The sequence below is a fragment of the Amia ocellicauda genome, chromosome 19, assembly GCF_036373705.1.
Source record: "Amia ocellicauda isolate fAmiCal2 chromosome 19, fAmiCal2.hap1, whole genome shotgun sequence".
NCBI classification, from domain to species: Eukaryota; Metazoa; Chordata; class Actinopteri; order Amiiformes; family Amiidae; genus Amia; species Amia ocellicauda.
Window position 1 is genome coordinate 5,634,839 of NC_089868.1, and position 18,334 is coordinate 5,653,172.

The 18,334-nt window shown below is 38.1% G+C and overlaps 1 protein-coding gene across 1 annotated transcript in view; it reads right to left on the reverse strand.

The window, feature by feature from the left end:
* faf1 (Fas (TNFRSF6) associated factor 1) overlaps positions 1-18,334 on the reverse strand; it is a 252,547-nt gene that overhangs the window by 130,322 nt on the left and 103,891 nt on the right. The window contains exon 7 of the mRNA XM_066691639.1: positions 3,001-3,106. Coding sequence (XP_066547736.1) covers positions 3,001-3,106 — 106 coding nt within the window. The remainder of the gene's footprint in view (positions 1-3,000; positions 3,107-18,334) is intronic.

Genomic DNA, 18,334 nt, shown 5'->3' on the forward strand with positions numbered 1-18,334 from the left:
ACACTTAAAAACAACTGTGAGCCAATGAAAAACTACGCATGTGCTGCGTCACACACGTTACAAATTTTCTGCACATGGGAATACAGTACCCATATTAAACTTTATATATAACTTCATGTCCATGCCGTGAACCTATCACCAGAAACTGTTCATGGTGTACATGGTTAGTCCACCATATTGGATCATACATTATATGCAAAAGAATATTTAAACAGCTACTTCTCCGGAACTGTAAGGGACAGTGTGCTGAAACTTTCCGTACATGCCAATGAATGTGAACGTATGCAAAATATGCATATTTTCAATGCATTAAATTTGAGTCCTAAAAAACTCATAAGCCATATAAAAAAAACAGTAAATGGCAAGATTATGCTTGTTTGTGGTAAGTTTCGATACCATTGATTACATGACGCGGTGGCAATACTGCATCCTGCTGAAACTTTTTGACCACCTATATTTCTAAAACTGCATTCTCTACACATGCAACTCTAATTATGTGTACTTCCCTTATGATGTACTGTAAAACTTCTAAACAGGAAGTCTATCACACACCCGATATGGTGGCCAAAATTGCGCCATGCCTTCCATGACCAGCGACGACTTCTCCGCAACAGTAAGGCCCACTATGCTGTAATTTTGTATACATGGCTCTATCATACCTGTTCAAGACAAGTCAAATCGGTCACACGGTTTGGTGGCCATGTTGCGTCACACAGTACTCCATGTCTTCTATAATACAAGCATGAAACTACACATATGCTAAAATTTATTAAAATAAAATTGAACACATGAAATAGCAATGCATACAAATCGAGAAATGTTACGTTCAACTGAAATTAAAATACACACCTCAATTACCAAAAGCATGAAAACCTCTAATTTACACTATATTGGACTGACATTGAAATGTATACATTAAATAACACGAGCATTTAAAGCACAAATGCATGCTAAAATCTGAAACCTACTGTTATAGCTTGGAAGCCTTAAAAGATTTTCTTCATCTGGCAAAATTTCAAATGCCCATAAAACGCTAAAAAATTTATGAAACTTACAAATGTTGCAGAAACCATTAATACCTACAAATGCAGTGAGAACTAGACATGCTGGTCACATGGTACTGCCGCCAATATTGCGTATTGTGGTGAAGTTTGAAATCCTACGAAAATCTTCTGCTACAAAGCTATATGACACAAGCATTTGCAACTTCATACAAATGCACACCTTATGCCTCTCTATTACACTTGTTCATCAGAAGTTGGTTGGTTGGTTGGTTGGTTGGTTGGTTGGTTCCACGCTTTGGCCGACATGTTGTATGATTCAGTAACACTTTCGGTGCCTTCTAATCCAAAACTGTAATGTCCACTGTGCCACAAAATGGCATGCATGACACTAGTACAGAGTACTATCAACATTGTTAGAGGCGAGTTGCTCCAGTGAAAAACATGGCAGCCATAGGCCATTGAATATAAACGCATGCAATGTGTCAGACATGTTATAGCCTACATTTCAGTCACACTGGAATACATTACACACATGAAACTCTACACAAGGCCTATGCATTGAACCTACAACCTGAAAATGAAGTGTATGGGGTACATGGTTAAGCTGTGATATTGGATTATACATTTCTCTGTGTGAGGAGATTAAAATGGCTACTGTTCCGGAACTATAAAGCCCAGTGTCCTGAAACTTTGCCTATTTTACATAGATACTTCTATCTGTCAAACATGTAAAACTTTACATAACAGAAGCATTAAATCAAGACATGTACATTCAAGTCCACGAGACTGAAATACACACCTAAAACTAAAGAAGCATTCACACTTCAAATGTATACTATACTACATTGACATTGAAATTCACACATTGATTAACACAAGTATTTAAACTACACAGGCATGCTAAAATCTGAAACCTACTGATATTGTTTGTAAGCCTTAAAAGTTGCATGCAGCTTCCAGTTATTATTTATTATTTGAAGGGCTCATCAAATTTACCGTTATCATCTGGATGGTGGATTGATTTCACTTCATATCACCCACCTATACTGTGGGAACATTTTTCTACTTGAAAAGTCTCCTGCATCGAGTTTATCACCTAATCAAGCTCTGTAACACTTTACACCAATGATGGGATGCTCCCCGTGACAGGTAAGACTGCCTCTGTGGTGGCAACCTACAGCAGGGACTCTCATGGTGATGATGGCATGTAACCTGAGAAGTTATTATACAATCAAAGGGGGGCTTGTTTGAATTTCTAACATTAAAGCAGACAGAGGCACTCAGTTCTTAAAACATTTGATTTCTCTTGCCTTGAGTTAAACATGGTTACAATGATAACAAACCTTCCTGTGGTTTCTGAGAGTTGTCCACAAAGTCACAGGTGAGGTGGAACTGTATCAAAGGGTATGCCATATTTTCTCATTAGCTATATTGTTGATTAGCCATAATAATCTGTTAGACTTGCATATTTATCAGCATTTAATTCACTGATTCTTCCAATTATTCCCATTTAAGACTTTTTCTTGGATCAGTTTCGAGGTGCCTTTTTTCTCAGGGATCAGAACCTTTGCTGAGTCCAGGGATCCTCATTTTTCTCTTTCACCTGTTTCTCTATATTATTGTATTCCCAGTATCTAATAAATATCTTATTGATTCACTTTGGTCCTGTGGATTCCTTACAAGTTGGATTGCTTATACTATGTACTTATAAAGTTTATATACGTCTTTGCATTTAAAATTCAAATTATACAAAAATAGGTTAATTGGAAAATAGGTCTTTAATGACACTGTATTGGTACCATGAATAATGAAAAAATAAAATTGTGCATTGGCAAAATAATGTATGAATATGGGCAGTTATGTCCACGTAAATATGCATTTAATATGCTTGGGCTCTATAAATAGAAAAACAAAAGAATCTGACAGTTCATCCCTCTTCCCCCATATCATACAGACACAGTAAATATAGAATAGTGTGCAGCTTGCTGTCACTCACCTCCTGGATGGTTTTAGAGCCCGGGAAGTTGAGGCTGTAATCCCGCTGGGCTTCACGATGGCTGATGACTAGCAGGAAGTTCTGATTTAATGATTCCTGTTGGGCACTGAAAGATGAGAGGGAAGATATCAAAACAGGAGTCAGAGGTGAACATGTCTCAGCTTGTACAACTGTAAGCCATGCTGCTAGACTCCAGGCTCTTGGGACCCCACCACCTCACCCCACAACTCTGTTCCCAACAACAGCCTTTACCCAGGCAAGCCCAGGCAACTCTGCTGCTCTCCTGCTAACTACAAGCCATAAAGCTTACAGTGACCAAGACAGTGATCTGCCTTTTTCCATTCACACTGGCAAACTGGTGTGCCACAGAAAATAGAAAAGGCTTTTCAAGTTGAGGGTGGGTTAGGGTTAGTTTTCCAGACTTAAGACTAACAGTGTAATTTTCCAAGCAGGCAAAATAAGAAGCTGATTGCAAACTAATTTCTAAAATCCCATATAAAGGTTATCATGTCAACTTTTTAAATTTTGAAAAAAACAAACTTTTTTTTTTACATAGTTATCAACATAGCATAGCATTTTTTAAATTATACTGTCTTATCACACCTGCCACAAGCAACAGTTAAAGATTTAAAGGATTTTGCCAAGATGTTTAATAGACTAGAAGGATTTTGTTTGAGAAGGCTTGAGTCAAGAGTCACCCCTTCACATTGCAGTGTGAAAGTTAGACGGAGACCATTCTGAGAACTATTTCACAATTCTGTTCCATACACAGTTCAGAAGGGTAGAGTTTGCAAACAACAAATACCAGGTTGCATATTGCTTCTTTGCATGTTACAACATTGCTTGCAGCATATTTCAGATAAGATAAATTCTTCAAACTAAATGCAGTTTTAATAGGATCACATGTTTTGAGTAAGTTACAATACTAATCCCATGCTATATTGCAAAAGAAAGGTAAATTCCTAATCCTTCAAGCATAGTTCATTTAAAGCCACCAGAAGCTAAATAATTTCGCTTTTCATCTGAAATTCAGTTCAATCTAGATATATGGAAAACGCATGGAATTCTACACATTTAAACAGTAGACTCACCTGAATAGAACCGTTTGCAGAGAATTACACATGGTTAGTAAGCACCAGGTATAATAACTAAGACAGCGTGTGATATTTGTATTATTTTTATTATTAAACCCAAGAGAGAGTAAGTAAAAGGTTTGGAGTTACAGTCAAGGACTGGGGAACAGTCCAGTCTAGGCAATGGTGAGGCATGGTCAGAACCAAAGGAATGGGAGGCTGTTGTGTCCAAAAGGCCAGAAGTTGAAAGACTAAACTGTAGCACAGACATTTAATTGGATCGGTGGGGAAGACAGTTGAGGATTAGGACTATCTGGGAGCCTGATGGAGACCACAGACTGTAGTCTTACAAACTACAAACTTGCTAGGTAGGTAGATGTTCATCGTATGTAATGTCTAAAGGTGCTGTGGTAAACAATCCTTAGGTAAACATTTTGTCATTGTTTCTGCATGTGATATGAAGCTGGGCTATCGCAAGCAAGTAATCTCGGCTGAATTAAAGAAAAAGACTAAGAAGTTGGAATTAATATGTACCGCACACAATAATTATGCAATCATGTCCTTAAGCTGGGAGATTTAGACAAGCTTATGTTAACAGAAGCCCAAATTTACTGTAATGACAGCATATTTACATTGAATAAAACTACGAAATCAATATGTAAATGTAATGTTTGTTGTAGCTAACACAGAAAATTGGAAATGTGAGTAGCTATGAGATGCAAATGGGGAGGGGAGGGGATGAGACGGACGATGTAACAGAGAGAGAGGGATTCACCGATAAGTAGAAAAATACTTTTGGGTTTTTTTTTTGGGGATAGCTGCCCAGACATTCAATTACATAGTTATGCTGTATAAGATATGTTGCTTATAATTATTTGACCACTATAGAAAATAATGCATATAAAGATTTTTAATTAAAAGGCCTAGATATTATACATGTTGTAACATCCTAAACTTGTCCATATAATCCATTATTTTACAGTCAAAATGTAGTATGTAGCTTTCATGCTTGAAATAAAACAAGCAGAATCATAAAACAGCAGGATCAGGAGAAAAGGTATGTGAGGGTACAGGCAATGATAGTGTATCTTTGCCACAGCTAACACTGAACACTAATTCCAGCCACCAGTATATTCACTAAAGAACCGCTAAAGAACTAATGTTGAGAGAACCAGCAAGGTAAATACAACCGTACTGTGCTCCATATTACAGTGTGACATTCCACATCTTAAATCTTAGGATAACTCATTTTGTTTGACTATCAGGTAAATACATCAACATTTCACAGGAGACTTTAATAAAAATGTAATTCCAGGATTCAAGCTACAGAGTCTTTGAACATGTATGTATGCCAGAACCACCTACTCTGGCCTGGTATTTTGTCTTGCTATTTAACAACAGACTTTTACCTCTCTCCTATTTATGGTAAAAGTCATACAGTGGACCTCCATGAAAGAGCCTCTGAAATGTATCTGCAATGGGATAACAGATTCTAAAAAGATTAAATAAATGTGTAATGATTAATTGGTACTTTAAGTCTAGGTTCAAATTAAAATAACCTTAAACAAAAAGACATCACAAATGCAATGGAAGCAGTTGATGCATATTAAATTATTTATCGCTTTACATTATTTATGCAGTGATTAATGGTTTCCACATATCTTGGCATATAACAAATCTGTAAATACTGCCATTTAAAAGACAGTTTGGCTTTCAGAGTGGATTTCTGTAACTACCTTTCATGGTGGATTCTCACAAAGTCTCAAAGCCTCCAATTTATTTATAATCAAACAGAGGATTAAAAGGGGAGACACAGAGTTGTGGAACAATTTGATTAGTCTATTTGGTTTCGGTATGTGAAATTTGATTTGAGGTAATTGCCTGCAGTGTCACTTATTTGTTGAGCTATGTTGCATTTTCAAATGATGCTCCCAATTATGCCAAAGGACCTAAGTCACAGAAGCATAAAGAAACAAACAAACAGTTGAAATCGCAACTAGAGTATTACTTTTCAACCTGTAGCTCCATTACATTGAATTGTGTTAGTACCACAAAATGCAGCATTGAGATACTTATATCAAGACACACCGACAGTCCTTTCCCTATAATATATCGATCAAGTGAACTTAAGACATTTCCACAACAACTTAACCAGAGTCTACTTTATTTCAATATACAATAACAAAACTGCAATTAACGCACTACAGAATACTACAATTACAGTCCTAAAGTAGAATGCAATATAAGCAGAAACTATCAAACTACCAGTAAGTATAAAACCCCACACATCCATTCAGAACAGTAACACAACAAAGTGATCTTAAATGATATTTTTTCCAAATATCACCTTTGAATACTTATCCAGGTTCTCCTTTCATCTGATCCCAGATGATTTATAGACAGCAGCATTAGGGTAAAAATGAAAATCCTGGTAATCTATGCTTTGGAGTTTATCAATTAAAACAATCTGTGTATAGGCCAACTTGCTATCCAAATATGTTTTAAAATTATGACATTAAGACTTTCAACAACAGCTTCTAAAAGAGAAGCTTTAACAGCAAAGTTTATTTTTGAAACCAAATAACAGGTTGTGTCATCTCTACAGCCAGGAGTCCATGTAATCACTGCTGTGTGAACTGCCAGTACAATGCTCCAGAAATGCTGACACCAGTATCAAACTGTAATTCCGGAAAAAGACAATTCCATGCAAGTATAGAATGTACATTTATGTGGTTTAATTAAACAAACATTATTTTTAAATTATTTGAGAAAAATAGATGCAACATACTGTAAAACCACAGATGCCACATACTTTGTAAAGTATTCTGAGTAATAAAACTGTGCAATTTGAGTTTAATCCACCCCCTTAGCCAATGAAAATTAGTTGTTTATTTCTTGTCATCGGGGAGTTAGACTTTTTAGAATGTACAAACAAACCTCAACCAAATATCAATTTCCATTAAGTAGAACTAGACTAGAGTCTCCCCCCTGGTTTACCAAGACATCCTCCCCCTTTTAGGAATCGGGCTGGTTTGGTCTACAAGTCTCCTGCTGAGCAAAGTGCCCAAGTTAATTAGCACAGATAATTACATGCAACACATCCACACTTGTTAAAAATGACCCTGTCCGCTCTTTTAAGCTTTTTTAGCTAATGAGAAATTACAGGCTTTCTTGATTTCTTTCTCTTCTTTTGTTCCTACACATCTGTTGCTGTTGCTATTGCTGTTGCTGAAATCCATTCAAATTAACAGTAACCAGTGAAAGGCATTCCTCCATTCTCTGGACAATGAATGAGACCCAATTAGCACCTCTCACCTTTCAGGTGTGGTCTCTCTGCTGAATTCAGGCTACATCCCAGAATCACGTATTTTCCACAGGTTATCAAGAAAAGCATAATCTTCGAGCTGAGGCTAGTTCTCCATTGACACCTCATAAGATCAGTTAATTGAACAGTGGGCGACTAGGGGCTCCCCATTATATGTGGTGACTTATCACATTTAATGCGATCTATTACATGCCTTTGTTGAATTATTAAATCCCCTTCCAAAGAACAAAGTAATTATAATTGCAGAAAAAGGATCCTTGGGGGGAAACTGCCATATTATTTAATTCAGGGGTAACATTTTATTATATATTTAACAAAAAGAATTACAGGTTTACAGCAATTTTTACTCACAGGTGTGCAAAAGGTCATCCTAAATTCCTGGGGTTAAGGCCACTTTTCCAAATAGTTTCTTTCATGTAGAATGGAAGTAAAATATGATTAGTTCTCTGTTACTACTTCATTTCTTAACAGTCTTAACAGGAACTGTGTTAGCAGTCTCACCTATAGATCATATATCTGTGGAGAATCTGGATGAACAGCATAGGCCCCAGGTTTCCTTTGAAGGCATGTATATCTATTCTCATTAAGATTTGCATCAGAAATGGAAATGGTTTACAAAGAAACACATTTTAGGATGTAAAAGAATTTCAAGGTTATAGGGAGACATGAAAACTGAAGTTATCAAATCAGATCCCTTTAATAAATAGTACAAACTTTGAAATGCAGTTCAAAATGAGCTGAAGTGCACAGTATTGCCATTTCAACACTTTAAACAAAATTAACAAAAATCTCCAGTGTGAAAACAATACAATTTTGCATGCAAAGGGCAGTAGTGTGAAGTAGTACTTAGGGCTCTAGGCTCTGGAGCAGAGGGTTGTGGGTTCAATCCCAGCTGGGGGAAACTGCTGTTGTATCCTTGAGCAAAGTACTTTACCTAGATTGCTCCAGTTGCCCCCATCTGTATAAATGGGTAAAATGCAAAAATAATACGGGATAAGGGCATCTGCCAATAAATAAATAAATAATAATAAAATGCATTATTTCAAAATATAAAAACAGGACTATCAAATCGTGTAATCGTGGGTGTTTTGCGATTTGAGATTACATATTTTCTAGATAAAATTTCTTCCCATTTCGGAACAGTTATAGGATACTTAGGCGTTTCCATTTTGCACTTAATTCAAAAGTGCCATAGCCTGTAGTTAACAAACAAGCAGTGCCACCTAGCGTTTCTCTTTAACAAATAATAATAAAAAAAAATGTTTACCTTCATTACAATGTCAAAACTGGAGCCATTCAGATATCCCCAATACCCTAATTTGACGATTTTATTACCACTTCATGCATCTGTAATAATTAGGATGCCTGAATACCTTATAATTATACTATATAAACGGTCTTCCTCTCTGACTTAATTATTCAAAAATCAACTTTCTAACATGTACTTTAGCTTGTAATAAGAACAATAAACATAAATTGTAAGTGACAGTCAAAATCTATCTATACAGACTTGTTTGCCTCAAGTGGAAATAAACCTGTAAAGGAATAAACTATATTAGATCACTTAAAACAGAATGTTTGTGTTCCATCCCTATGAATGCATGTGTGTGATTTGGCACATCATAAAATATGAAAACAATACAATGAGTCAAAGGGTCTTTTAAATTAAATACAATGACTATTTTTGGGCAAGTGAAAGGGTTCCATTATGCGTTCTGAAAAACAAATGAATGAGGTATGCATGCAGTAACCCTGTTCCAGTGTCTTAGTCAGTGAATCTTTCAGTTTTTAGCTCGAGGGTGAAGAAAATGCAGAATTCAATGGATTTCAAATTAATACATAGCTCATGTTTTCATGCCTGAACCAAATCTGCATTTGGCAGCACAATTAATAGGTGTTAAGAAACAATTAATATATAATAACTATGTTTTTTGGGGGGCAGTGGTGGTGTCAAACTGAGCCTGCAACTTTCTACAACAAAAATGTCTTGTGTATTATATTATCAAGTGATAAAAAGGAGATGCATGACTTACTTACACTGAAGTACTGCTCCCTCTGGTGGAATATATATACATGGCCTCAGCATACAATTCCATAAATATTGCCAATACACTGCAGTCCACAATGTCGTAATATTTACTGCTGCTTATGTTGCAACAAAACAATCAACAAAACACACCCACACCACAGCAATCTCCATACTATACTGCTGAGGTAATACATCAAAGATTGAAGAGTTCTCCTGACTGGTAACACCGAGACTCTCCTACTGGAATGATCAGCAGGATTCCCTCCCAAGACAAGATGCTTCACCACAGTTGTATACCACACTTTCCATGGTGTCTGGGCCACTGGAGCCATCTACTTGCATGCATATAATATTTGGCTTGAGGGCAGCTAACAAATACAATTCACTAATTCACCCAGGTGATTTTAGTGGTAATGTCACACTGTGGTATAAGGAATTCTGATGTGTGGTCAGTCAGGCATAAAATGTTTGTATTAAAACAAAATGTTTGAATTAAAAGAAAATATTCTTGATGGCACACACATAACTACTCAGTTATACTCTGTTTGCAGTTTGCTGTATTTTAAGTATAATTTTACTGTGATCATGACATTATTTTGAAACTTTCAGTGACTAAATGACAACTTATTTTTAGTTTCTTTCATCATACAGCAGAATGGATCATTCCACATAACATGAATCGTCAAAATATTTTCCTTTGATCATCCGATTTGTTTAATTGTTTTATACATAGGTTTACATTTGGGGGAAATGGTTAGTCTCAATTTTAGGCATGACATAGAAAGGAGTTTTTGGTCTCAATTTTCAAGTTGGATGTGTAATCTTACCAAGCTATTACTTTATCTGCACAATGCCTACAAGTCCTACTTTGTGGACTTCCAGAGCTACCATATCTTAAAGATGAGATTGAAAACCTAGATCACCTGAAAGGGGAGACTGAATTTCATGTCCTGGTATATTTTCTTCCTCAAGTCACATTAAATAATAAATATATAATAACTATGTATTTTTTTGGGGCAGAGGTGGTGTCAAATGAAGCCTACAACTTTCTACAACACAAACTTTCTACAAGACAAATGTGTATTACATTATCAAGTGCTAAAAAGGAGACGCATGACTTACTTACAGTGAAGTACTGCTCCCTCTGGTGGAATATATATACATGGCCTCAGCATACAATTCCATCAAAATATTGCCAATACACTGCACTGCATTACAATGTCATAATATTTACTGCTGCTTATAGTGCAAACAACAAAACAACATGTCTAGTTCTCCATACTATACTGCTGAGGTAATGCACCCATGATTGGAGAGATCTCCCGGATGATGACACCAAGACTCTCCTACTGGAGTGATGAGCCGGATTCCCTCCCAAGACAAGATGCTTCACCACAGTTATATACCGCACTTTCCGTGGTGTCTGGGCCACTGGAGCCATCTACCTGCATGGACGTGGGTAATATTTGGCTTGTGGGCAGCTAACAAATACAGTTCAATAATTCATATTTGTTCCCTCAAGTGATGTGAAATGTACGAGTGTTTGCAGCAGCTAGAGACAACACCAACAGTGTGAGCAAGAAAAAGCTTTCCCAGAGGTAATAAACACAAATCTTGGATTTACAGAGTTTTACAATGTATCTTATAATTGTATTTTAATTTATTTTGTTGTATGTTTACATTTATAAATCATAATGAAACAAGCACTTTCTGGATATTCAGTAGATAATGTTTAATGAAAAAATAACTGATATTTTATAAATAATTATTTACGTATTTGACACATATTTGAAAACATCATTATTGATAACGTTACTTAAAATAAAAGTTTATTAAAGCAATGGATTGTGTTTGTGTTCATTAGTGTTTGTGTTTATTAGTAAGTGTTATTTGGTATATTCTGCTCACAAAATATTCTTGATGGCACACACATTTTCGTGTTTATGAATATTTATATAAACAATAACCATCATATAGATCTGTCCAGCGAAATCAAAATGGCAAGACAGATGTTTTTCAGTTAGATCCAAGCTTTGTTCTTCTGAAAAGAAATGGAAGAGGACCAAAGTCTGTGCAGCCATTGACCTCTACCATTCTCTTTGCTTACTTCTCTTCGTCACTCACTCGCTAAAAAGTCTTATTTTCAATGAGGCCATTCAACCCATCATGCTCGTTTGGTTTCCATTAATAACTAATTGATCCAAGGATCAAGTCCAGCCTATATTTAAATGTTCCCAAATTGTCAGCTTCAACCACATCGATGTGCCATTTGTTCCAGATTGTAACAACTGTGTGTGAAGAAGCTTCTCCTGTCTTCCGTCTTGAATGCCTTTAAGCCCAATTTCCATTTGTTTCCGGTCCGTGTGTGCCTGCACAACTGGAAAAGTTCCTCTGGTTTGACGTGGTCAATGCCTTTCATGATTCTGAAGACTTGAATCAAGTACCCGAGTAGTCTTCTCTGTTCTAGGGTGAAAAGGTTCAGCAGTTCCCTCAGTCTCTCCAAGTATGACATTCCACCTTCTCCTCACCATTTGCACCAAACATCCTATTCCTCTGCCTTCTTCTATCTCTACAGATGACTTTGCTTCCTTTTTCTCCACTAAAATCTCTGATACCTGCAAACTCTTCAACAACCCCCTATCTCCTGTCCTTCCTGTTGAAGCATCAGCCCCCTCCATGTGTCCTCTTGACCTAACTCCCTTCTACTCTCTCACCACACCAACTTGGACCTCTCCTCTCTGTTCCAAGTCCAAAAACCCATCATGTGCATCCTGGACCCCCTCCCTGCTCACCTCATTCAGAGGACTGCTCCTGCTCTACTCCCCTTCATCTCATCCCTCCTCAACACTTCACTCCTCTGGTGGTTTCCCCTCTGCTTTCAAACAAGGTACTTCTGAAAAAATTCACCACTCAACGCTAGCTCTTATGAACTATCATCCTGTCCCCCTCTGCAATCTGGTTTTAACTACTTGTGTTGCCTTCCTCTCTTCTGTCCTAATTCTCCTGAATCTCTCTGTATCCTTTGACTCTGTCAAGCATTCCATTCTCCTCTCCTACTTTGTTGACTTTGGAATTTATTGTACTGCTCTTGCCTGGTTCTCCTCCTACCCCACTGGCTGCACCTACCAGGTAACATGGCATAGTTCTTAGTCTACACTGCAACCACTTAACAGGTGTGCCCCAAGAATCTATCCAGGGCCTTCCCCTGTTCACTCTCTACACCCATTCTCTGGGCCCCCTCATTGCATCACATGGGTTTTCTTAATGCAAATGATGCACAGATCTTCCTTTCTTTTCTGATCATACCTTCTTGCATCTCTTCTGGTCTGACGCTATAGTCTCCTGGATACACTCAGATCATCTCAAGTTTAAACTCTGCAAATCTAATATTTTCCTTTATCTCTCCTCTTTGCAGTCCACTGAACTCTATCACACTTTGCCCTTCCTCTTCTGCTATGAATCTTGGAGTCAACCTTTACCTTGCTCTATCCTACTCTAAGCACATTTCCACTGACAGACGCCAATTCATCCAGAGAAACATACACAGAATCCATCCCTTCCTACTAAATACTCGACTAAGCTCAGACGCTGGTTCTCTCCCACCTGGATTACAGCAACTCCCTCCTGGCTGGTGTGCCTGCATCTGCTACTCATCCACTCCAACTCATCCAAAACTTGGCAGCTCATCTGGCATTCTCTCTGCCTGGTTTTGCACATGCTACTCCACCTCAGCTCACACCTAGTTCAAGACTTTGGTTGTTGCTTAATTTTGTCTTGACCAGACTGCACCTTGCTACCTACAGACTCATCTCTTCTTACACTGCTCCTTCTCCATCCTTGCCAGTAAGTGCAGGAACAACCTACCCATGGAGGTCAGGAGATACATCTGTTCAGACTGTACCTGTATGACTGCAGCCTAATCTTCTAGGAAGTTCAGCACTCTCATTAAACTATGCTCCCTCACGCTCCTGATTACCTATGCATTATTAACACTAATTTTCTGTTACTTCTACTATGTCTACTCCAACCCTTAACACATACCCAGACATATTCATCATAAGATTCACAGAATGAATGAAAGCATAACCAGAACAACCTTAAGAACAACCGGAAAACCATGTCCTTGGATCACTTAGTTATTACTGGACACCAAACGAGCATGATGGGTTGAATGGCCTCCTCTCATTTGTAAACTTTCTTCTGTCAATATGTGGAGTAAACTACAATTTTCTTAAAAATCAAAATAGGTCAAATAAAAAAATGCCTTTTTTAATTGATATTGTATGGAATGATCCAAGTGCTTCAAGTGAGGTCTGGAGCAGGGAACTGCCTGTGTATATTCCAGTAATCATGGCTGTGAGTTTGAAAGGAACATGTGCTTCTTTATTGTGTGTATGTGAGGAGGGATGGGGATGGAAGCAAAAGCATTGACAAACAAAGATATTGGAATAGAGAGAAGAGCAAGGAAATCCTGTGGAGATTACTCCAGATATGATTCACATCTGTCATAGGAAAATGAGAAGGACAATCCGCCAAAAATAAATGCTGCTTAAATACACATTGAAGACTTGCGAGTCAGTGTGGGCTGTGTAGCTCTCCACAAACATTTCAGAAACGTATCAATTTATTCTTATGGATTTACTTAGTGCTATAGGAGAGAATTACTGTAAAAAGTATTAAAAAAAAAAAAAAGCGTTTAAAATGGAACATTGAAACGTTCAGATTGCAATAATTTAAAGTCAAAATCGATCTCTCTCTCTAACTAGGTTGTTCACCAGTGTTGAAGAGAATCATTGGAAGCAAAGATATCTTTCACACTCTTTTAAACCTCTCCCTCTGTTGTTGCTAAAACAAAGGTTGCTGTGCTGGGACTGCTGTCAATAACAGATTAATTATGATTTTCACTCTGGATCACTGTAAAACAGTCAAAGCTGTAACTATACACAAAAATGTATTACATAATAGATTCTAGGTAATTTAAGGAAAATGGTAGTTCTACGCTCTCCTAAATTAAGTAACATTTATTATTAGAATTAAATACATTAGAAATTAATTCTGCAGTTTGTGCAGAAATGGTAAAATGTACAGTGCCTTTTAGATGTTGTGTGTTGATTCATAACAATATAAGAAAGTTTACAAACGAGAGGAGGCCATTCGACCCATCGTGCTTGCTTGGTGTTCATTAATAACTAAGTGATCCAAGGATCCTATCCAGTCTGTTTTTAAATGTTCCCAAACTTGTCAGCTTCAATCATGTTGCTGGGGAGTTTGTTCCAGATTGTGACTACTCTTCTGTGTGAAGAAGCGTCTCTTGTTTTCCATTTTGAATGCCTTGAAGCCCAATTTCCATTTGTGTCCCCAGGTGCGCGTGTCCCTACTGATCTGCAAAAGCTCCACTGGTTTGATGTGGTCGATGCCCTTCATGATTTTGAAGACTTGGAGCAAGTTCCCGCGTAGTCTCCTCTGTTCCAGGGTGAAAAGGTTCAGTTCCCTCAGTCTCTCCGAGTAGGACATTACCTTCAGACCTGGAATAAGTCTGGTTGCTCTCCTCTGAACTGCCTCTAGAGCAGCAAATATCCTTCTTGAAGTGTGGTGCCCAGAACTGTACACAGTATTCCAGATGAGGTCTAACTAGTGCATTGAACAGTCTTAATATTACTTCCCTTGTTTTAAATTCTACACTTTTGACAATATACCCTAACATTCTGTTTGCCATTTTTATTGCTTCCCCACACTGTTTGGATGGAGAAAGTGAGGAGTCCACATAGACCTAGGAGTCTTTCTCATGTGTTACTTCATCTAGTTCTATTACTCTCATAGTGTAATTATAGTAGACATTTTTGTTACCTGCATGTATTACCTTGCACTTGTCACATTGAATTTCATCTGCCAGGTGTCGGCCCACAACTGAATATTATCCAAGTCCCTTTGAATAGCCTGTGCTGCTGAATTGTATCTGCTGAGCCACCTATTTTAGTATAATCGGCACATTTGACAAGTTTGCCAACTATCCCAGAGTCCAGATCATTAATATAGATTAGAAAAAGCAAAGGCCCTAGTACTGATCCCTGTGGAACTCCACTAACAACCTCACTCCAGTTAGAAGCAACTCCTCTAAATCGACACCCTCTGTTTCCTATACATCAACCAGTTCATAATCCATCTACTTACATTACAGGTCTGGAAATCTTGCTATAAAACTGTATAATATATCCCATTTCAGACTGGAAAGACCGATAATCTGACCCAGAGAGTAGGGTCACAATCGGAAAACAAAACTACATTACAATAATATTTGTATTCACAAGAAATAAACACGGCAACTGTACATTCAGAAGGTTGTGTGAAAATGTTCATTTAAAATTATGTGCAGTTTGAAGCTATCAATGAGGAAGTGTTACTGTATGCTATGGTAAGCATTTGGTTTATTCATTGAGTATTCGATTGTGGTTTTAAAAGGCTAATTTTGATCATGATAAATTTGGAAACCTGTTGAGAATCAGCTGTGCTGTTTCTTGGTCACAAAAGTTAAGCAGTTGTCTAGGCAACAGGAACCAAAAAAATAAAACTAACATTTAGAAGCATGTGGCCACTACAGTGTCAGGTCTGCAGAATGATTGCCTTCCTGGATGAACTCATCCAAGGTGGTTTCATTTGTGAACGTTGTCGACAGGTTGAAATCCTAGAGATCAAGGTTCGTGATCTTGAGGCTAAGCTTGTTGATCTGCACTGTATTAGGGATATAGAAGAATTGGTCAATCAGCCCATGAGAGAGATGGTGTGCACGCCAAAACCTAGGAGAGTTGAGACCTCGTAGAGAACTGCTGCGTACAGAACTGCTGGGTTACAGTAGGTCATAACCGCAGAACAGGGTGTACACAACCTCTAGAGACACCCCAAGAGCTAGAATTGCCCAACAGGTTCCAACTGCTGGACACCGAGTTGGACAATGACAGCTCAGAGGGTGATGGGGTCGCAGTTGAGCACCAGAGCACTGCACACTCCCCCGCAGAAGAGGGAGGTAGTTATAGTAGGAGACTCAATTCTTAGAGGTATAGATCACACAGTGTGCTCTAGTGATAAGGAGATCCGCATGGTATCTTGCCTGCCTGGTGCTCAGGTTGCAGATCTCCATAAACTAGTAGACGGGCTACTGGCCAAAGCTGGGGGGAATCCACTGGTCATGGTCCACATTGGAACCAATGACATAGGAAAAGGTAGGACAGAGGTTCTGCAAGACAAATTTAAAGAGGTAGGAACAAAACTAAAGAGGAGAACCTCCACGGTAGTTTTCTCCGAAATACTTTCGGTACCACGTGCCAGGCCAGGGAGACAGGCAGAAATTAGAAAGTTTAACACGTGGTTGAAATCTTGGTGTAGGGAAGAGGGGTTTAGGTTTATGGAGCATTGGTCAATCTTCTGGGATACATGGGACCTGTACAAACCGGATGGTCTACATCTAAACAGAAGGGGGGCTAATGCATTGGGAGAGCGTATGGGCAGAGAAATTGAGAATCATTTAAACTAGGGACCAGGGGGGCAGGGAGCTCTGACAATGGGAGATGTTCCTCTAAGGAAAGAAAACAAAGGGAACCCGCTAGTAGGAAAGTCCTGAAATGTTTGTACCTCAATGCCAGGAGTATAAGGAACAAGATGTTGGACTTAGAAGCCACAGTGCTGGCATGTGACTATGATGTTGTAGGAGTGACGGAAACATGGCTTACAGAAAACGATGGGGATAAATACAAGTTAGAAGGATACACACAGTTTAGGAGAGACAGGCAAAGTCGAAGAGGAGGTGGGGTAGCATTATATGTGAAAAATGACATTGAGGCAGAAGAACTCAAATTAGATCCCAGTAACGGAACAGAATCTTTGTGGGTAAAACTTTTGGAAAGAGATGTGGAGGATTAGTGGTAGGAGTGTGTTACAGACCACCCAACTCAGATATTCAGCAAGATGTTGCATTGTACAGTGTAATCAGGACTGCATGTAGCAAGGATGTGGCTGTTATTCAATTTCCCAAACTTAGACTGGGAAAGCCCAGTGGAGACTACAGAAGCAGAAATAGAAATGGTTGAGATGGTAAATGACTGCTTTCTAACTCAATTTGTCAGTGAACCAACCAGGGAGAGCACATGCATTGACTTGATCTTTTCAAATGACCAAGATAGAGTCAGAGGGACAGTAGTTAGAGAACCAATGGCAAATTGTGATCACAATATGGTTAGCTTTGAGGCATTCTTTCAAAAAACAAGGTCCAAGTCTAAAACAATGGTCTACAATTTTAGAAAAGCAAACCTTGAAGGTATGAGACGGCACTTAGAAGAGGTAGACTGGAGCACATTGGATACAGAGTCAGTTGAAAATGGATGGGTATATTTTAAGAATATACTACTTGAGGCTCAGGAGCAATTTGTACCAAAACTTAGCAAATTGAGGAACAAAAACCAGTGGCCAAAATGGTTTAATAGAGGTATGCAAAAAAATATCAAGAGGAAGAAAATGCTGTATAGCGCATACAAAAGGGACAAAGACTAAACAAAATACATAGAATATGTTGAGCTGCAAAGAGATCTTAAGAAAGGGATCAGGAAAGCAAAGAGGGGAATTGAAAGAAACATAACTCTTGCAGCTAAAACTAATGCAAAGAGCTTTTTTCAATACTACAACAGCAAGAGGACAATAAGGGAGAAAGTGAAACAGATAAAGGGCAAAAATGTTATCTTGGAATCTTGGTATCTTGGAAAATGAACAAGATGTAGCAAATGTTCTAAATGAGTATTTCACAGAGGTTTTTACAAAATAAAAGACAGATAACATGCCACAGGTTAACAATCAGTCCAGGCAAATCCTAAGAGAGATCAGGATAAATGAGGAGGAGGTACTAAAGGGACTAGCAGAATT